This window comes from Apostichopus japonicus, chromosome 9 (assembly GCF_037975245.1).
Source record: "Apostichopus japonicus isolate 1M-3 chromosome 9, ASM3797524v1, whole genome shotgun sequence".
NCBI classification, from domain to species: domain Eukaryota; kingdom Metazoa; phylum Echinodermata; class Holothuroidea; order Aspidochirotida; family Stichopodidae; genus Apostichopus; species Apostichopus japonicus.
Window position 1 is genome coordinate 12,602,187 of NC_092569.1, and position 22,002 is coordinate 12,624,188.

Below are 22,002 nucleotides of genomic sequence, written 5' to 3' on the forward strand. Positions count from 1 at the left end.
ATTCCATTTCCAAAAGCAGGGCGGACTCGGTGAGGTATCATTGTGCCAAATGTCAACCCTACTTGCTGTACCGTTCTGGAGATGAAAAGTTTACCAGCTACGTTAAGCCAAATCTTATATGGCCCGCCCCTCATGAATATTTAGTGAGCTGAGACTGTCTGCTTAAATCGACAAAGTTTGTAACTTGTTAGCAAAAGATAAAGAGCAGGCTATACATGAACAACGAATATAATGTGCATTTCTGAAAAGATTCAAGGTAAACAGTCGGGCCACTTTTAGGTCACTATATGGTCTCAATTTAATCTCCAGAAATGTCAGATTATTCCAATTAGTAGGTAAATTATACCAGTATAAAGACTTTTCAATTGGTATCCATTGTACATGCCATTCGGATTGAAATAAGAGCAAAATCGACCGATATACAACAGTAGACGCCGTGGGTTTTTGAGTAGCGTCCTCACTGATCTTCTCGGCCTTTTGGCTAAGATCATTTGTAGTATCTGTTCCCTTTCGAGGGGAATGGTGATGCGCACCCGACGATGATCACACAGTCATGGTCCCGATGCAAGGGGACTGGGGTTGAGAGCGGATCAGTCGTTCGGTAGTTTGGTTTTCGTGCCCAGGTTCTTTCCTTGGGCGACTTTTTCTTAAAAAGTTCTTCGATAGAAGGAAATCTGTCAAATTGCGTCACTGCAGGATTTTTACACGGCTACGTATTAATAAGTCATTGGAAATAATTCTAATGTCAATATTAGTTTGCATTTTTTACCATAAAAGGATAACAATAATTGCCGCCCATAACAATGTCACAGGATCATATATACTCTATGCATGAAATTTTTGATTGTCGTCTAGAAGGCACACTTTTGAAAAGTCCTCATGATAAGAACGAACAGGTTGTTGTTGAATAAACATAGCAACAAACGCCTATACGTCTATTGTGGAAGGCTATCATGTGTGACTTTCTGCTGAAGAACTTTACGTTAAATTTAAGCCGGAAAGAAGAATCACGTGATAACTGTCTGCCGTTAAAACAAGCAGCAGTTAATATCACAACAATACATGAAGCAGGTTATACCCAATAAATGAATTGAAAAGTGCATAAGTCGAGAAAGATTTAAGCATGCCACAATTCAGTTGGACCTGTTCTCCACTATCTTCAAGCGAGTATTCTCGATTGCAATTGGACGTGTATGTATAATGGAATCTGTTGCACGAATTAATTGCATGTGGACCAACGTCTCGGCACCGCCAACTTGATAATCATTCTGTAGTATTGTTATTGTTTTGGTTCTTTGATGTTGCTGTTGGTCATAATAGCGTTGTCGTCGGCAAATAATGTATCGCTGTTTGAACTCAATACACCCGAAGTTATAGAGTCGGACAGTCTGTTGAATTCAAGTCGTCTAACTTCACCCTATAGCTGTTTGATTGATTTCGTCAGTTTGAAAAACATGCGTCTCGTGGTCAACATTTACGTCCTCGATGAAAGAGAATTGAGTTAGCCTCTGACGAAGCCCCTGTTGCCAAGCGAAACGGCAGGTCCTTAATTATTAAACCAATAAGACTTCTGGGGGAGGTGGGGGGGGGGTGACCACACCCCCTACATTGGACTCGGCTTCCACGACTTAAAGGCCACAGTTTAAAAAAAATCTTTGATCCGCTCCTAGACATCATATACGTTTAATGACTGGATAACGTCTGTTCGTGTTATCTGGTACTGGTTTGTTTCTCTAGTCCATACGATTAGTCATACATGTTATAGACTTGCGCAAATACCACAGTATATACCAAACTTGGACTCGGGCACTGACGTACTCTTATTATTATAGTTACACCATTTATCATTTATATCATCAACACATGTATTCAGTTCCCATAATGATTAGCTGCATAGGAAAGAGATGGGGTGCAAAGGTGCAAAACTTTGGGGACAGGGGTCCATTTCTGCCACACCTCCCTCTGTCCTCCTCCTCCTCCTCTCCTCCTCCTCCTCCTCCTCCTCCTCCTCTCCTCCTCCTCCTCCTCCCCCTCCTCCTCTCCTCCTCCTCCTCCTCCTCCTCCTCCTCCCCCTCCCCGCCCTCCAGATGGAGAGTTCCTGAGTCGGCTTGTCAACTGGATACGTTTCCATATATAGCAGAAACAGTGCCAGGCAACGACTTGGTTTACTTTCTAAACTTATTGCATTTATACTGACCCATGGAATGTAAATAGTAAGAAAGTTACATTGAAAGGCATTGAAGACTCGCCCCAAACCGCATGCGGACATCTGAAAAAGTTAACTTTCCGTTGCTTGCAAGTGACGTTTAGTTCGTGTCGCTACAAACATGCAGACAGTAATGAAACGTGATACCTTGTTATCTTTAGCTGGACCTGAGATGTCCACCGCTGTATTGTTTGTACACTGTGCTGTGGGTATTGACCGCAGCTGTATGTACTGACTGTATACTAGTGTCTAATTACTAACGGTAGCAAGCTGTGTGTGTATTTGCTGGGACCGATGGTGGTGTCTAACACGTCTGTTACACCTCATTCGAAACTAGGTCAGATTACCGGCATTAGATGTTTCTTTTTGCGCGAGTCTTCACACCCTTTAAGACTGCTGGCTAGAATTTACTGATTAAATCGTCATAGATTATATATGGCAAACGACGTCACTAAGTATTAAACTTTCTGTAAAATGACATTCATACACTGGCTACATACAATGACGCGAAGCGTGTATAACATGGATGGAAGTAGCTAGCCTATTAAATCTTCCATAATTGTACGGTGCACTGCTAATTCATATGCTATCCATAAGAAAACGATATGCTATTCACTATACTGAAATATTAAGGAACTCTTTCACTTTTGAATCCTATACTGTTTGACGGTCTAATTCATATTTTTCCCTTCAAATTTGTTAAGTCAAAAGACCTTTTTGAGTTAGGTCTACCTTTGATTACCTATGATTTGGGAACTGTATACCGTGAAATCACCTATGTAATGGCTACCCTATTGTAGCATACAGGAGGTCGGTCTATTAGCATTGGGATATTATCTTCCCGCCACACTTGATCAACCTTGCACAAAGAACTTTGATGTCCTTTGTTAGGCTCTTGGAAAACTACGGACTCATAGCTGAGTCTATAGTAGGCCTACACTGAAGTAAAGTCGTAGTTAAACTGGTTAAGCTGTGCATTCGGTCTTGTTATCTACCACCAAGCATTCATGTGTTTCATATAAAACTGATAATAGATTTGCTTCGTGTTTAACCTTCGTGAAGAGGATATCAAACGCGGTACATCACATCGGTGCGGTTAACCAGTCAATATTTACATCGTCCAGTAAAAACAAAAGACATATTTCGTTTTTTACACCGAGGAGGCTTATAGTTCCCATCGCAGCGTATGGATCTATTATTGTTTGCCATGGTCGTCTTTCCGACTTTTTAGCTATTCAACCAACATTTCTCACTTGCTACTGTATTTAGTTTTCAGGCAATTATAATGGCACACTCCGTGTATCTTTCGCTTGCCATTAGTTTAACCGTGTTGGATACCGTGGAATCAATGAGTAAGTAAAAGTCGTTCTGTTCTTTCATGCATTGATTGATTGATTTATTGATTGATTGACTCATTCACTCATTCATTTTTTAATTAATTAATTAACTCATTCATTCATGCACTGTTTCTCAAAACAAATATACAATCACAAAGTGCGCACAATTATTGCTTGCTTGAGAAGAAAAGATATATAAAAAAAAATGTAAAATGGTCTTCAGAATAAATGTGCCGTAAAATCAGGGGATAGAAGCCGGGGGAACTGGGGGTACGTGCCCCCCCCCCCATTTTTTCCGAAATATCAAATGTGCCCTACTGGCAAATAAAATGTGCCACTTTGATGGAGAACTGTCTTTGGATATCTTAAGCCTTTGTTAATTTTAATATTTCATTTTAATTATTTATTTTTAGTCTGTACATGCTATTTTTAAAATGACATCCCATATCTTTTTGTAGCACGGTTAACAATAAACAGACTCAATAAGTAAAAAATCAATGTTGCAGCGCACAATAATAGTATTGATAGCATACTAACACATCATATATATTTAAGTGATATGGCCGGTGTATCGGTTTATAGCATAACGAGTGGTGTTTGTGGAATGAGAAAGTGCCCCTCTAATGTTGTGCCCCCCCCCCACATTTCGGAAGCTTCCTACCCCCCTGCGTAAAACCATCCTATTTACCAGTGGCGTTGATGACCGTACGTGCTCCTTCAAGCTTCGGGCTTGACAAAAAGTAAACGGATAACTATTAAAGGTGATGTTTCGTTACATTAGGATCATAGAGATATTAAAGTCATGTTGTTATACTGAACGTTAAATGTACGGACGTTAAATGTATGGACATTACCAAATACATAAGGACCCGTCATCGTGTCCACAGTAAGATCATCACATTTTTGAATAATTAACCGAATTGAACATAATTATTCAGCTAAGTATACTCAGCATACACTACAGCTTATAGTAAACATCCCCGCACAGAACCATCCGTCTGAAGTAAGAAGGACTTGCCCCTTTAAAACTTGGACCATCACAAACTCCTTTCCTTTTTACATATGTAGTGTTGGCTAATGAGGGTGGGGGGGGGGAGTAGGTCTCTGTTGTGATAAGTATTGGTTTTGTCCGTTTTCAGTTGTTCTGTAAAATTTGTAAGCGGTTAATATGCTGTTTTGTGGTCTCGTTGGTAGTTCATTAATATTGCTGTTGTTGTTGTTGTTATTGTTTTTGTTGACGTTCTCGTTACGTTTCGTGCACCTCTGGAAATAGTTGAGTAAATTAAGCAAATCCGTTTTTTTTTCGGGAAACTGTTCATCGATTTATTTTTTCGTAATCTTACAAAACCTACTTAAAAATAACAACGAGGCGCTATCACTCGATGAAGCAAATAACCCCATTTTGTTTTGCTATATCCTGATTCATAACAGCCTGATATATAACACAGTATTGCCAACTTCATCTGGGCGATTGAAACCTTATCTTTCTTAAAAACTTCCTCTTTCGGATTGGCAAAAACTTAGGACACACAGCCATATGCATGCCCTACCTAATACAAGTGCATTCAAGATTACAGAATTAAATCAAACCTATTCATATATACAGAAGGAAATGATGTAGAGTTCTATATACCGGCGTGACCTTTATTATAAAACGTCTTTTTGTTAGCTAAAGTTCACCATTCTGGTTTATTAGTATTATATAAACACGATATGAGTGCACTGTATTGTATGTACAGTACACGTCTACTCAATACGACATGTACACTTTGACGTCCTGTTTACAATGAGTCTTATTCACTTTGTTGATCTTTCCGTGCGGCGTTCTTTTCAACCGGTTTTTTTTTTTACAAGTTTACATTATAATCTATATAAGTTCTTATTGCTGTCGGCAAAGCAAGTTAAGTGGTACAGTAGATTGACTATTAGTTGTGTAGAAGTTACGAGCAGTGGCGTCACCATGGTGGAATAGGGGTGTACCCCTCCACCATCCCGGAGAATTTTTTTCCGAAAAACAAAAACAAAACAACGATTAGAACAGTGGTCGATATACGGACATTTTTATAGTGTTTTTCGGGGAAATACCATGAAGGGGAAACTTAGTTAAGAGCAACAGCATTATCGGGATATTCAAGTTGTCGGAACATGAAGCCTTGTCGTGGCGAGGATGTATCAAGCAACGGATTCATGTTCGCCCCGTTTTATCGGGACAATCGTAGATTGCTGTCGGCTAAAATATTAAGACCCCCCCCCCCCCCCCACGCACACACACACAGTGCTCGTGCTGTTGTGGTACTCCTGGTTGAAACTAATCATTAACTGTTTATCCTTTGCAAGTAAAGCAATTCTTTGCGTGTGCCAGAAATCATGACTGGTCTATTTAATATCAACATCAGATAGAGACTGGTCTATCTAATATCGATATCAGGTAGAGATTGATCAATCTAATATCAACACCAGATAGAGACTGGTCAATCTAATATCAACACCAGATAGAGATTGGTCAATCTAATATCAACACCAGATAGAGATTGGTCAATTTAATATCAACATCAGATAGAGACTGGTCTATCTAATATCAACAACAGATAGAGACTGGTCAATCTAATATCAACATCAGATAGAGACTGGTCTATCTAATATCAACATCACATAGGGACTGGTCTAACATCAGATAGAGACTGGTCTATCTTATATCAACATCAGATAGAGATTGGTCAATCTAATATCAACATCAGAAAGAGATTGGTCAATCTAATATCAACATTAGTTAGAAGTTGATCAATCTTATATCAACATCAGATAGAGATTGGTCAATCTAATGTCAACATCAGATAGAGATTGGTCAATCTAATATGCAGATCACATCCGGATTGATCAATCTAATAGCAACATCAGATAGAAATTGGACAATCTTATATCGGCATCAGATATATAGAAATTGGTCAAAATTATATCAACATCAGATTTAATTGGTCAATCTAATATCAGTATCAGATAGTAATTGGTCAATATCAGAGAGCCGCCTCGATATGTTGAAAAGGAAAACAAGACTAACTGCTTGTTAATAATGAATCCTCAGTCCTCAACATATCGCTACGATGCACAAAATGGTTTTCATTTATTGTGTACAAATCACATTGCAATGCGATTTTACTGTAGAATAGCATGGAAAAGATCATCAAAACCACAATCATTGTGGTTAACAGTTTAAAGTAGGTTGATAAAGTGAAGCGAATTACTAAAAGTACAACGTGAAAGGTTAGGAACAACCACAAACTCCTCTTTCCCTGCGAGCAGTTTTACGGGCATGCGCTGTATGTAAACCTAGAATAAGTCTTGTTTGTGTCTGTATCGCTTGAAAATTGAGTCTGCAATGTGATTACAACACGACGCGCATGCGTATGCAGTCGCACGCAATTGTAAACATAACACGCATTTTAACAGAAAAATGGAAGTTCATATACCCTATAATAAAATGCCATAATCATTTATATTTGAAAGTTGTTTTTTTTTTGTCATTTATGCCAGAAAGAAAATTTGACAACCCATTTCTGGCCTCATCAATTGAATTGTAGGATGTATAAATAGCAATAATATAACGAATTTTGCAGAAACTACCGATATTATATATATCGTATATTAACTACTGATCAACACAATATCAAGAAGTGAATAAATAGGCAATAATGCAAGGAAACGTTGAATGGAAAAATTGTCATTAATAATAATAACGTGTGTACTATATATCTGCAGTATATCTTTGTATAACTGTATACTAAACTCATTGACTGGATAATAAAAATAATGGAAGGCAATTGATGCTTAATGCTGGAAACTCTGGAAACATATCACCTTGATTCTTAAACCTTTTAACCGAAGCCTGTGGGTAGGGTTGGAGGAAGGGGAAAGGGGCGGCGGGGTGGGGGGTGGCACTATTTGCCCTTAGCTTCCGTTCCTTTGGACCATCCCTGCAAAATCATACGGCAGGCATATACAGATATAATACATATCATTTACCCAGCGTTTTGTCGTTTTTTTCAAAAAAAAAGGTGTTTCGCTGAATAACGAGGTTAAGATATTGTTAATAAAAGTTCAATTGTTTGGTCACGCCTTATGAACTAGCTATCCGTTATTATAATGGTTTCCATGGTAACATGAACAATTATTTCTAAGGGTGTGTTTATTGAAGTATAAGTTTGCTTGAATAGATTGACGTCATTGCTACGTTAGTATTCAGACAGTACAAACGAAGTGAGATAATTGTATTCCTTAACTTGCAATAATATTTCACGAATAAACACTATGTATATCTCCAGCAAAGACGTCCGCCGTAAAAAGTAAATAAATAATGAAAAACCCATCCCACGGACGCTTATGACTTCCAGGATCACTTTTAGGCATATACAAATTTGTTTTGTGATAATTATACAATCGTTAAACCTTTTCTGTTGGCTAATCGTGCTATGAGATTACGAGTGATGATATATGGCTCAGAGAGTTTAGTTCACAAGTTCTGAAACTTTCTTTTGTTTAGCTATATAGGGCCTATATGTCCTTAATAGTATCCCACCTTGAAGTTATAAGTGGTCAGGAACATCTCCACGCAAAGTCCAGAACCATGCAGGGAGCTGGTAAACCATGTCTTGGATAAACCATGCCTTGTCAACTTACTGACCCGCGCCGTGTTATCGTCATGTCTTGAACCATGTCCCGCATTGGCCCAAATTTAAGCCCTCGTTTGCCCGTGTCATGTCCTCAATGATTCCTTAAACAAAACGACCAGGCATGGTATTGGACCATGTATGTGACGGGTAGTCCCGAACCGTGATGTTGATCAGGCGCGTAGACAAGGGGATGGGGCGATGGGGCGACCGCTCCCCCCCCCCCCCCCCTTGAGCATATTTTGCTTGTATGTTTTTATGATATCGCTAGTAATTTCAAAATAGAAAATGCTTAGATGAAACTTACAAGGCCTGGGAAGTGCCATTTCCAGCGATCTGGGAGGCATTTTCGGCCAAATGTTATTGTACACCACACGACACCACACGACACGAGAGTGGTACGTGTCCCGCCTTCCCCTTCCCGGTCTTCTCCGTTCATGTTTACTTGAGGACACGCTATGTGCGTACTAGGTTTGACGTATTTCCGGGCTATCATTTCACATTGCATGACGTAAAGTTTAAATATAACACCCGGAGGCATGACCCTGGCGGGGTGTTTGTTATTATGTATGCATGACAGTATAGTAATATATATAATTAATGCTTTGTTATTGTAGTGCGCATGCGCGCTAACAAATTGGCATTACTGGCCAAGTGAACGATACCTACATGACTGGACGTTGAAACTTATATTTTCATATAGTCTCTGTACATTTGCAGTTTCGTAGACTAGTTCCGTAGCCAACTTATTCTAAGTCAGTCACACAAGCGCCCTCACTTTGTAGGTACCTACATGACTATACTCCCAGGCCTGATGTGTTGCCCGCCCCCCCCCCCAAAAAAATAACACCATGAACAACCGACAAGTTCTTCCTTATATACTGCAAGCACTCAACGCGCAAAACAATACTGCGCATTTTGCAGGCAAATGCAGTTCCAGTTTATATATGGCTTTACCTTCCTTTTAAGAATCGTATCACAAAAAGTCCTTTTCTTTAGATGGGTGCTTCACAATATCTAAAGCTCCGTGTGAGTTTGCACAAGGATCTGTAAATTGCAACCTTCTTTTCCGGGTACCCGAAAAACAAGGTCGAAGTTTTGAGTTGATTCTTTGGCAATTTCTCCCTTCCTTTATAGCAACACGATAACACCGAAATATATGCATACACCAGGAAATCGTTCAAACAAACCGAGCGGATCAATTGACTGCCCATTGTCTGGCGTGTGTATCTCACCTCAACGCCTTAGGTTATATAATTATGTATATATATAGCCTCATTTCTGCATTCCATTATAACTATTGCCGAACTGATAAACATCTCGATATTCATTCCTTGGTTTATAAACGGGTATACTAAATAATCATCCAATCATGGGCAAGGGCGTAGGAACCGGGGGGGGGGCTGGGGGGGGGGGGGGCGCCAGCCCCCCCCCCAGTGAAAAATGTGGGGGGCGGAAGTATCATTCCGCCCCCCGCTCCGCAAGTCAGAAAACCCCTTTTTCATTTCCAAATGAGAAAAAAATCTCATTTGGAGCACCAAATTGCATTTAAGGCCAGGTGAAAATGCAAAATTCTTTACAAAATGGAGTGGGAGTTGAAGTGTGCTATATTGCACCAAATTGCATCTGAGGCCACCTGGAAATGCAAAAAAATTCCAAAGGGGAGGTGGACACCCCCTCCCCTTAGACCCCTCCCCCAGGCCGGCCATCAGTCTTCAGCCCCCCCACTCAAAAGTACCTTCTTACGCCACTGATCATGGGTATATTCGTTTTTGCCAAATTTAGTATGCCACAGAGCGTTTAGCGAATGAAATAAACATCACGTTTGTTTACTAACGAACTGTTCTTGTTATAATCATATTGACCGGACGCATGCGCGTGCACATGTCTAGACCTCATTATGCAATATTAAAAATATATAGGTTCAAAAGTGAGCAATCATTTGCGTTGGACTCATTGAAATGAACCATGACTTGAACAGTTGAACGACAATGATGGATGAATCAGCGGCACTGATAATGACGTCATCGTTTACCTATACTAGTGTTATCAAATGGACTCGACTGGAATCTCGGCTTAAAAATAACAATGACAATATCAAAAGGAAACCCAAACTTTTATTTGTTTGGCTTTTAGCAATACTTTTGGAAAATTGATAGACCGTAAAAAAAAAGACTTATAGGCTCTACTGAATTTACGCAAGTCATGGAATCGAAAACAAAAAGCCCGCCTGCCTTAACATTTTTTTTAGTTTGGAAGGCTTTATAATGCATAAGTTGAACCTCGTTTAATTCTCGCACTGTCAGTATTTTTATACGTCGCGTGACATTTTGAAAGCTGCCATGAAGTTACCAGTAATGCATATGAGTCATGGTCCATGAGTAAGGATTTGATAACGGGTGATCTATACCTGAATATGAGCAGACTTCTAATTATTATAATGTTTTGTACTATAACGTAGTTTTTCTTCGATTGTATAACTCTCTCTATAGCAGGGGTTCCCTAACTGTGGTGCATGAACCCCAGGGGTGCGTGAGTCCATCCCAGGGGGTTCGTGAGACGTTTCTGAAAGTCAAAATTAGAGTACTTTTTGTTAAACTGAAATCTGATATATCTTACTATTTATTAAATGCAAAAGTCGTACATATTGACCAACTCTTTTCGCGTTCCATAGTACGCATATATGTTGCCATATTAGTGCATGTGATAAATAAATGAATAATGAAACAGACACAGGCCGCATGACTTTGGTTAAGTTGGTGTACGCATGGCAGTACGTCGTCAAGATAAAGAGCTATTATTAACCAGTTACGTAACGATGAGCCTGTGGTCCCCCGGCTCCTGGCCCACAGGCGCCCCTATCATGAGGTCCAAGCAAGGGCTTTCGCAGAAATGTTCACAAGGGGGGGGGGGAATCAGTTGGTGAGTACACACCACTTTATACTATCTAAGCGGAGTGCCACCATCGGTTGGCTCGGAGCGTACCGCGAATTTATTTTGCCAAAAAATTCTCCTAGATCGTCGGAAAAGACACTTCCAGGGCGTTTCAAGTTGTTATTTTCAGATCTCATGTCTTAGGATTTTGACTTTCAATAATTTCAGTAATACATTATGGGTCCGTATATGCAATCAACATAACTAGAGAACTGTTGTCTTGAGTGAAATCATTGAAATGTCAAATGTTTAACTTTTTTTTGCAATTTTTGATTTTCCAGGGGGTGGTGCCCCCCTCCCCATTGTCCTTCCCTGCGGACGCCCATGGGCCCAAGATCCAAGGATTTATACATGAAGCATTTACAAAACTTAACATTTACGGACAATGAACGCAGTCTCAAGTCTGTGGGGTATTGGGTTATCGTTTTAGAATTGTTTTAAAATCATATGTCCCGCTGTCGTAATCAGTAAAACATTGTCTGGAATTGGGTTTTAAATTATATACTTTGTTTCATTATAATAATAAATAACACAACTAGCTCGATACAGACATTAATACCCAATGAGCCCATGGTCATGATGTCCGTATTCCGTATCACGTGAAAATATTTCATGTCGACTCAACTCGTTTCTTCATGCTTTTGTTTCTTTCAGCCAGGGGATTTATGTCAGAACCAAGGAATGACGACCAACGTAATAACAGTAATGGTAAGGATATTTGTCAAGGGCAAACAAGATACCAATATATCCAAAAATGTTTTATTACACCTTCCATGAGTCGGGAGTTGTCCCAAACTGTAACCATTTCTATGTTTCCAAGTGACCAGAAGCTTGTTTTTCGATCTTTTCTTTTCTTCTCCTTCAAATAATGAGGAGCGTTTCACCGTTTAGATCAGTGAAAACGTACAATTAGGCCTACCATTTTCAGGTCATTAACATATGGGGATCATCTTGAAAATAACTTGATAAAGAATGTCTGAATTTTACAATGGCAAATTTCCAAAAGTCCCTTGCTTTTATTGACAGTCTGGACCCTTTGTACATGTAACCAGTTGCCTATTGTTGTAGAAACAAAAGAAAAGGCAAAGACGACCAGTTATTGTGTTAACAGTATACCATTGTGTGCAAAGCAGTGTCTTTATCTATAAGTTATTTTCTTTTATATTTCATATATTTATATATATATTTTATTAACTATATACATCATTCTGCACCCATGCGTGTTTCTAATTTAGAGATCTCTGTGTCCTTACCATCAGAACTGGTGAAACGGGGTGGTGGGGTGGAGGTGCACGGGGAGGGGAGGGGAGGGTCAAAAGGACGGGGCCAGTGAGGGGGCCGGAGGTAATGGCATGGATAATTTATTCTCATTTGCATAATATACTAATGGAAAAAGGGAAGAATTCAAGAGAGGGACCATGTGACATATTTTCCCAGGGACCGACCTGACTCAGGAACGCCGACTGCTTACCGGGTATACTTATTTGACTTCTATAATTTGGAAAGTTCAAACCAGTTAATTTAATGCAGAAAAGTTTATTTTCATACATATGCGGGTATTATTATTTTTGCTTTTATTAGCGGGAATAGTTATTTCACCAGAGTGTGACAAATTCAACATAAATAATTACTCCCCCTCCCTCCCCTCCCCCACCCACACCAAAACATTAAATCATATCACCCAAGCATCTTTCCTTTATACTTTCCTCGACAGGGCCGCTCCCCTTTTGGGTGTTTCCTATCATCGCCATCGCTGGATTGATTTTCTCCCTGCTTATTCTCTACTTACTCAAAAAACTCTTTGCTGGCCAGAGGACAATCAAAATACGTAATAGCTTGAGAAACAGGCCGCAAAGTCCTTGGATCAACAGAAATAGAGACACCGGAAGCGACCGTGGGTCGGACGCAGAGTCTCGAGATTTACCGCCGGTTTATGAACCGCCGCCGAGTTACATCGAAGTGACGAAAGAGTTTCAAGCTCCGCCGCCACCGTCTTACGAAGCTATCTTTCAATCTACATCTGCGGTTATTGAGGTCGGTTTACTAGCCGAATTAGCGGGAATATCGGATAACCTCGGATCGACGACGGGTAACCGAACTTCACACGGCTATAAACACACTGCCGCCACAAAATAAATTAAGGTATATACGGCGGGAAAGTGATACCCGCTAAAGTAATTCAACACTTGTAGTCTGACAGCGTCTAGCGTATAGATGATTCCACTGCAATATAGGAATTGCTGATCGTATATATATACATATATACATATATATTTTTTGTTGATCCGAAATTATGTATCAACAATATACAGCTTTCATAAATAGACGGTAGGTGTCTTCTGGGGCTGCTGACTGATTATCGAACGCTTTCTCAGAATTACTGTAATGGGAAATCGGTCGGATAATTTTATCGCAAACTGCCGTGGTTGAACTATCATTGCACTGTTTGATAATGTGTAAAACCACCCGATTCTCATGCATGGCTTTATTAGGTCAAACTTGTAAAGGTGAGTACCCGGTTAATCAGTTTAAAACTGATGTGTGTGTGTATTATAATTTCTTAACATGTGTTACATTTATGATCAGTTGCTATTGAGGACTTACAAACAGAATATATTAAACACACAATCCAATAGTGCATAATGATTGTCTGGACTAACCAGAATATACTCTAGTGATTTCGCTAAAAATTTCATCCACATTTTTTAACAGAAAGTGGATGACACTTTATTGCTAAACGCTTAAAATCTGCAAATTGAACCATCTTTACAAGGTGTACTGATCAGTCAAACATAGGGGCAGATGTTTAGACTCCTTACCAGTCATTAGTTGAAACGGCCTTTGAGTCATGATATCGTCTGTTAACATGTGTTACGGTGGTATAGCACACTTCGGTTTATCCTGATTAACGGTAACTTGTCTCTTATTCACAATTCAAGACTGATCAAACCATGTACATTGGGTGGTAAAGCATGATAATTACCTTAAAACGGAATCGAATCGTTATAAGGAAACGTTTCTTACATTTATTTTTGCATTAAATGAGTTGACGTTTCAATGGACCATTCTGTTCAATGGTTTCCGATTCTGGTGACATCAGATTAAAACCAACATGCATAATATTTCATGTATTTGAAGGAAATATACATCAATCTGCTTCTCTTAAATGTGATATGACTAACTTTCCTCTGTTCCCTACTCCTTCTCCCCTTTCTCCCCCCCCCCCCCCTTTCACTCTTCTTCTCACAGCTCTCTTCCCCTCCATTTTTCTTCACACCTTTCTGTCTTTGTCCCTCTCCAGTTTATTCCCTACCCTGTGCCTTTAATCCTCTCTTTGTCCCTCCACAGTTTATCTCCTTCCTCTCCTCTTCTCCTGTTGCTTTCTACTTATAATCCCCTTTCATCCATCTCATTGTGTTCACCGTGCTCATTAACCTGTCTGTATTCTGTGCGTGTTTTTGTCCCCTCTGTTACTGTAACTTGTCATTTAGCCTCTGAAGAAGATCCTGCTAGGATCGAAACGTCAGGCCAACTTACTTTTACACATTCTATTACACAGGCTCTCTAGTGGATAAGCAGTTTGCTAACAGTTTTATTTTATTTTGTTTTAATTTACTAAGGTTGTTTAAGCACTCGCAAATTGTTCGTCGAAGTTGATATCGTTATCGTCTTTCTTTGAGCCAGCAAAAATATGCAAAATTAAATTCAGTATGTTTGAAATTAAATGTTGTTAGTGACGTGCGCAATGTGGTTGGCAGTAGTCATAACCCCCACCCACCTCCACCCATCCCTAGTCGGAGAAATGGTTCTGTGAGTAGGTGGATTTGTCTTTTTACAATTATTAGAAAAAGAATTAGACCACTCCTCTGTATGGATGTGTACAACCCCTCTACCCCCCCCCACCCCTCCCCTCGCCCTTGTAAATCTCATATAACGCCTCAAGAGTATATTTATTAACACAAACATCACGGAGACCTAATAAACAGTCTAAATAGGTCTCAGTATGCATCGTGTTGACGTCTAAATGGTCTATTTGTCTTTACATGTTTAGGACTCCTTCCCAGACCCCCCTCCCCACCCCCTCTACATGGGAGCTTCAACAACCTGGGGACCACACATACACACCCCTTCATCATAAAATCCTTTATTCGTCCTGTCATTTTCCATAACGGCTTAGTTCTCCCCCCCCACCCTGCATGCACCCTCTCCACTTTTTTTTGTAAATCATGAGCACGCCACTCTGTATCTCTTCTCTTGCCTTACAAATGTTGTGATGTAGCTAAATTATCCTAATTTCAGGAAATAAACGTATCGACTTTCCTTTGACTATATATTTCTCTGTCAATTTACGAACCGTGCATATCTGTGCTTAGCAAAAGTAGTCTCTTAGTAAACTACTCACTGCAATGTATATATTAAGATATGACATACATTCTGGTGCTAGAAATAAAAGAAATAAACTTTCAGTTCTTTCGGCATTGTTTGGGGTCGGTTGAGTTTTGTCCAATTTCAGTGGTTTGATGTCAGATCCATTTCGAAGGATTTTTAATGATCCGTGTAGATATATTCCTTATTTATTTCATTTAGTAAACTAATTTGTCGACGTTTGTCATATGTTATCACGTTAATTAAGTTAAATTTCACAAAGAGAAAATATTGTTTAAATAAATAAAGCAAATTAAGCTCGCAGAACTGCCATTTCAAACATGAAGCCACATGTTTATTAAAGTGCAATTAGGCTAATTGATAACTATATAATTAAAGTAAACGTCATTTGATTTTTTACAATGGTAGACTCTTATCCATTATATGTAGAAAATCCTTGTTTGTGAAATTTGGTTTCTGTAAATGGTCTAGTCTTTTCACGATGATTGTTTTCGTAAATTCACCAAAAATGCCAAGGGGATGGGGGGGGGGGTGAGGGGGAACCCAAAAAAGTTAATGCTTTAAACTTGAAACGGTCATAAATCTTCAGATTGTGTTCAATATATTACGAAATTTATTCGCTTTTGTGTAAACACTGTATTCGGTACACCGTTCTGTTTAATGCCAACTGTCAGTACATGGGCAGACACTTCACCTATCCGACGTGTTTACGTCGAGGGTAAAACGGCAAAATAGGGATTCATTTTTCGTTTTCTCGTGTTTTTATATTTGTTTTAATATTTTTTAATGAATATTATGCTTAAATCCATGAATGTCTTCATATCGTCGGAAATGCTAGAGACTTTTCAAATAAGTTTTATTTGTTTTTGCATTGCATCACTTAAGAGTTGGTAAACCAATAGAGGTTGTATTATTGAGGTGCACAACATGAATGAGATTGAATTTTATTTAATACTCTCAACTCCGTTCAATAGATTCGTTCTTGAAAGAGCACACATGTAAAAGTCTTGTAATATTATTTTATATTTAAAAAACCAGAACATCTGCAAACGATGCAAAATGGCGAGATTGGAACTACGTGGTATGGACTTCACCATATATATATAAATATATATAAATATATATATATATATATATATATATATATATATATAAATGAAAATCGTAATGAGTTGGAAAATCAAGAACAGTGAAAAAACTTTCAGCCTCCACCGGGATTCGAACCACGGGCCTCCCGCTATATATATATATATATATATATATATATATATATATATATATATATATATATATATATATATATATATATATATATATATAAAGGCTACAAACAGGATATTAACTGCTTTTACACTGACAATGGTTCCGTATACTGACACATCCTGATACAGAACAACAAAAAAAAGACGGTAATTCTGCAAACGATGTAAATTTGTGTGCAGAGTATAACAAACAAGTCGTACATAGTAACGGATCAAAAAGAACAACAAAAAGAAAAGATCGACCTATGGTGAAAGAGCTCCAAGCTATAGTAAGCATATAACAATCAGTTCTGTAGACTCACTGACGTATAGCCTATACGCTTGAGAAGTGAACAGCAATATAACAGTATAACAACATAAATGGGAATTTTTCGTCATAGGACCGTCATAGGAAAGAGGGACGATATTGCCAAGGAGAAAAAAAAATGGGAACTCCCCTTACAAATTTCCAAATCCCTTCAATATTTCAATTGTGCAATCAACATTTTCGGACAATATTATAATAAACCAATATTACAGCAGCGAGAATATAAGCTACACATATATGTCGTAGAAACTTATACGCAGCTACATGGCTGCTGCCTGGTTGAATAGGGAAATAAAAAGGAAATTATTTGAGAAGAAATACAAAACGGTGAAATAGTTGAATTGAATGAGAGGACTAAATCAGCCAAGACTCTCGCCGGACATTTTACTGCGTCTGCGTTGCGCCTAACAGTGCCTTAATTCCTGATGAATCGACCTATGGCAAATTCAATTGACATATATAGGACTTTGTTAGCTCTGTCGTGGTCTCATTTGAAAACATTGATAAATGCCAGTAAATTATGAGATTTTTAAATCATATTTAAGCAGCCGGTCTCAATTTACAATTATACTTTCACCTTTACCGAACACATATCCTAAAGACAAGTTGAAGTGACCGTAATTACTGTTCCAGAACCGAGATAGGTTATATAGGCCAATATGGTCTTCATATTCCTAGCTGAAATGAATTGAAGCTAATTACCTATATAACATTATATAAACGTGATACTACCATCAGATGTGTATCAATTGGCGGTTTTAGTGGTTCATTACCCAACCAGGGTCCCCAATGTCCCCCAACTTCACCTCGAAGGATTGGCTCAGGCATTTTGAGCCAACGGATCACAACTGTCAGTCATGTTAGATGACCGAGAAGAAGCAGAAGGTTTCTACATTTGTGGATTTGAGTCCAGTACAAATTAGTAGATGAAGAAAGGATGGATAATAAGGACCCACAGAATCAGCTCTCACTCTTAAACAGGCCGCCCTGATATCATATATAGCCTAGACTACAATGATGATGCAAAGTGCAATGCTAAGAATTATTAAAATGCAAATATACAGAATCACCGGGCAACAACCCATTCACTAATTATTCTACGGTATATTACAAGAAAACACACAACTATTTATAGGATAGAACCGAACAAACATCACACATAAACAACATGAGTAACGTAAAATGCTGCCTTAAAAAACTTTAGAAACAACATTGATACCATCATCTGCATAACTGAGGAATAATTTTTGAGTAACGTACAGCAAACGAATGTCTGTGTCACAAAGGCGTAGACCATATAATGACAATTTCACTATATTTATGTCATTTGAAATTCGCTTACCGCAACTGCATTTATCTTGAACTGAACTACCTGTGACCTGTTTGGCTATGGGGTGGTTAAGAAATGACAGAAACACAATATTAGTCATGATAGATTAAAAAGTTTCCAATAATTACACTGCTAAAGAAATATACGTGTTGCTATTTCAAAGTTGTTCCTATAGCTTACGAGATTTGAATCATTCCGCTCTTCTTACTTTGTTTCTGGTTTTAGCAATGTCTTCAGTTACAAAAAGATCTCAACCTGCTTACATTTCTTTCAGGATTGTGCAATAAAATAGAGGGCGACGTTCCTTCTTGTAGTTCCAATTTAAATGTCGTTCGAGCTTAGCCAAACTTGCAGTTGTCGCACCACAAATTAATCTTTCCATTGACTTACACACTAAGTTCGTCATTTCCAAGGCCCACTAAAGCATAAATAGAAGTTTTCAACTGGCATACCCTACCCACCCACATGATATCTGGGGGCATGGCCTGTCGTGGCACTGCAAATTCACATACCATGACCGGTTAGATCTTGAGCTAGAAGAGGAGCAAGTTTAGCACACTGAACCCCACCCAACCCTTCCGTCTGCTCACTCGGAGCATTATTCACAGTTAGCCAAAGAATTTCTTAACTGCTACATATCACCTCCAATCCTCCTTATTTTTGCATCAGCTGTACATATGCTCTTTCATATAAAGACAGAAAAACATACTGTAAATATGCCAAAAGAAGCAATTCAGTAGGATATGTACTACGGTCATTGTGGCATGGAGCCTTCATGCATTCTTGTCTGCGTGATTTGGAATGATCAGGAACTCGTATTATTATTGAACTATTATTTGAACCCAAGAACCAACAAACAGGCGTGATGGTCATGTTGGTTATTCGGGCAGCACTGCGTGACGGTGTTTGCTACAGGTCAATGTGAAACTCGCCCCGGCATTGGACCTGCACAACTACTGGCGGAGCGTCCATACAGTCAGAGGGGCGGAGGCCCCCACCCCCCCCCGACGGACTCAAATGGACTGATGGCGCCTTTTTCAGCTTTTTACCACTTTTTACTTATTCGCGATTATTGACTTTTTTATTGCGCTCTCAAATACCTATTGACATTTGAAACATTTTGTTGGTGTAATTTTCTGACAAAATGGCGATGACACCTATTTATTCTTCGTTTATCTGCAAATTAGCAAGGCCCGGAAAGGGTCATTTCCGGCGAGGTTAGGGAGTACCTCAAAAAAATTCTGTACGCTCCTCGCTAACCTGTGGTGGCGCTCCGCTTAGATAGTGTCTAGAGACCCTATAGTAGGACAGGGTCTCTAATAGTGTCCAGAGCCGTATCGGCTCTGATAGTGTCGAAAGCGCCCCTACAGACCATTCTCGCCCCCCCCCCCCCCCGACCAATACCCCTAGCTCCGCTACTGTACTGACCATCGGTGTATACGCAATTCTAGTCAGGGTCCATGTAGATCAAATTTCTATAGCACCCAAAGTAAATCTCAACAACGTTATCATCCAGACCTTAGCAGTTATTCTCAAATTTACCGTAAATGCCGTTATAATGGCGTTTTGTTGTCTGGGGAACGCTTAGCTCGTCGAATGACAAAGGGGTAAATAATACAGTATAAGCACCTGGCTGCACGTCACATGACCCGACCCTAGGTTGTTTGTACATTTTGTTTTCCTACGGTGAGAGTTCTAGACAATATCAAATTCGAGGCTCCTGACGCGAATTTGTTAGGCAAAATGGATTCCGATATGGCTCGAAAGACATGGGATGTATCTAATAACCAGGGGCGTCAATCCGATTTGAAACGTGGGGGGGACGGAATCGATTCGAGTATTCCGGCCGTAAGTACTATCTAAGCGGAGCGCCACCATCGGTTGGCGCGTAGCGTACAAGAAAATTTTTCTTCTGGCAGACCCCTCAGATTGCAGGAAACGGCACTTCCCGTGCATTATGGCAGAAAGCAACACCCCTAAAATTGATAAAAATTTCCGGCAATTTTTTATTTTGGGAAATATTCTCGAAGGAAGTGATCGCCATTTATTCCTAAGTTTACCAATTCCTCGTCTCCCAGAAGCGCCCAACATTTAAGATATCGAAACATTTTCGTGTTGGCTGATCCATGATCACCGCCCATCAAGGGCGGCGGAAGCACTTTTAATCGGGGGGGGGGGGCACCGACATCAAAGGGCACTTTGCAGCAATTCGATTGGACTGATGCAGCCTTATATTTAGTACCCTTTACAACTCTTATTGTATTATCTTATTTGTGTACACACATCACTCCATCAACGCCCCCCCCACCCCCTCTCAAGGAAAATATGCATACTAGCACTGCAATATCCAATGTGCAAATTGGGAAACAAGGAACAAGTTTTCTTTTGAGACAAAATGAGGCGAAATCATGCTAATTGCTAATGTAGGAATCTTCCGAATTAGAGTTTATTTCTTGTTAATATCTTAACAAATTTGTTTCATTCGAAATAGCTTTGAGATTGACCCACAGAAATTCACTAAGAGTCAGAGGCGTAGCCAGGAGTTGCAAAGTTGTATGCACGACTATCTGAGCGGAGCGCCACCATCGGTTGGCGCAGAGCGTAGTAGAAAATTTTTGGTTTTACAAACCCCTCAGATGGCCGGAAAAAGGCCCTTCCCGAGTGTTCATTCTGGTTCCCTGGCCTCTTGCTAACTTGAGACACCTCAATTTTTATGTAGAAAATGGGCACATTTTTAACCTGGGGAAAAGTGGGGGCACGTGCCCCCTGTGCGCCCCGGTTCCGCCGCCCTTGCCGCCCATGCCCGTGAGAAGTGGTGACTGGGTGAAGAAAAAGCCATGCCGTTTGAAAACATGGGCAGAAAAAGTGAAAGTAGCGAAACCTAAGGTAAAACGCGCGATAACGAAGTGATTATTTTCCAGGTTAATTGAGACTGTATCAAACGCGAGCTTAGGACAAACATATTCAAAGGTAATGGCATTACTAATCCCGATATGTCGTCTTTGAGGTGTGTGGAAAATCCGCAACGACCATCAAAGAGCAATTGAATATTTAGTCTACTTTTCGATTTCGAAAACACTTTTTTTTAAATTATGACAAAATTTTATGACACCTTTGATTTTTTTTTGGGGGGGGGGCTGTGCCCCCCGGGCCCCAATGGGCACGACGCCACTGACCCCAGGGCCTCAGATATAGGCCCATTGCAGGGGTGGGCAACCTTTTGAATGAATGGGCCAGATTTTAGGAGTGAAAGATTGACAGGGCCGCACCTAACCAACGGCCTGCTGCTGATTTCAAACCTTTGATTCCGGGGACGTTCAAGCAATAGGTGTGTGTACTTAATCTGTATTCACAAAACCATAATGTCAATACAGTCCTGTTGATAATTAATGGTGATAATAGACCAACCTGACAGCATCATAAGTGCAGATAAATTCTAAGCAGCTAGCTGGTGATGATGCAAAATAGATTGATTTTTTTCTTTTTCTTGAGACATCTCACAGGCCGCAAAAAAATCACTGGCGGGCCGCATGTGGCCCGCAGGTTGCCCACCCCTGGTCTATAGGAACGATGTCC

The 22,002-nt window shown here is 39.7% G+C and overlaps 2 protein-coding genes across 2 annotated transcripts in view; both read left to right on the forward strand.

Moving 5' to 3' along the window:
* The first annotated feature begins 3,033 nt into the window (after positions 1-3,033).
* On the forward strand, positions 3,034-16,531 carry LOC139973282 (uncharacterized). The gene is made up of 3 exons (XM_071979844.1): positions 3,034-3,558; positions 11,796-11,849; positions 12,856-16,531. The coding sequence occupies exons 1-3, from the start codon at positions 3,492-3,494 to the stop codon at positions 13,275-13,277; spliced, it is 543 nt and encodes a 180-aa protein (XP_071835945.1). The 5' UTR covers positions 3,034-3,491; the 3' UTR covers positions 13,278-16,531.
* A 3,527-nt stretch (positions 16,532-20,058) lies between these two features.
* The window catches only part of LOC139973283 (COP9 signalosome complex subunit 5), a 31,433-nt gene continuing 29,489 nt past the window's right edge, over positions 20,059-22,002 (forward strand). Inside the window, exon 1 of the mRNA XM_071979846.1 lies at positions 20,059-20,206. Within this exon, the coding sequence (XP_071835947.1) occupies positions 20,170-20,206 (37 nt within the window). The 5' untranslated portion in view covers positions 20,059-20,169. The remainder of the gene's footprint in view (positions 20,207-22,002) is intronic.

Excerpts from the sequence above, each read along its gene's own strand:
- LOC139973282 (XM_071979844.1), top strand. The coding sequence starts at position 3,492 with ATGGCACACTCCGTGTATCTTTCGCTTGCCATTAGTTTAACCGTGTTG. Across the intron at positions 3,559-11,795 it reads GGATACCGTGGAATCAATGA|CCAGGGGATTTATGTCAGAA; the intron begins GTAAGTAAAAGT and ends TGTTTCTTTCAG. Across the intron at positions 11,850-12,855 it reads CCAACGTAATAACAGTAATG|GGCCGCTCCCCTTTTGGGTG; the intron begins GTAAGGATATTT and ends TTTCCTCGACAG.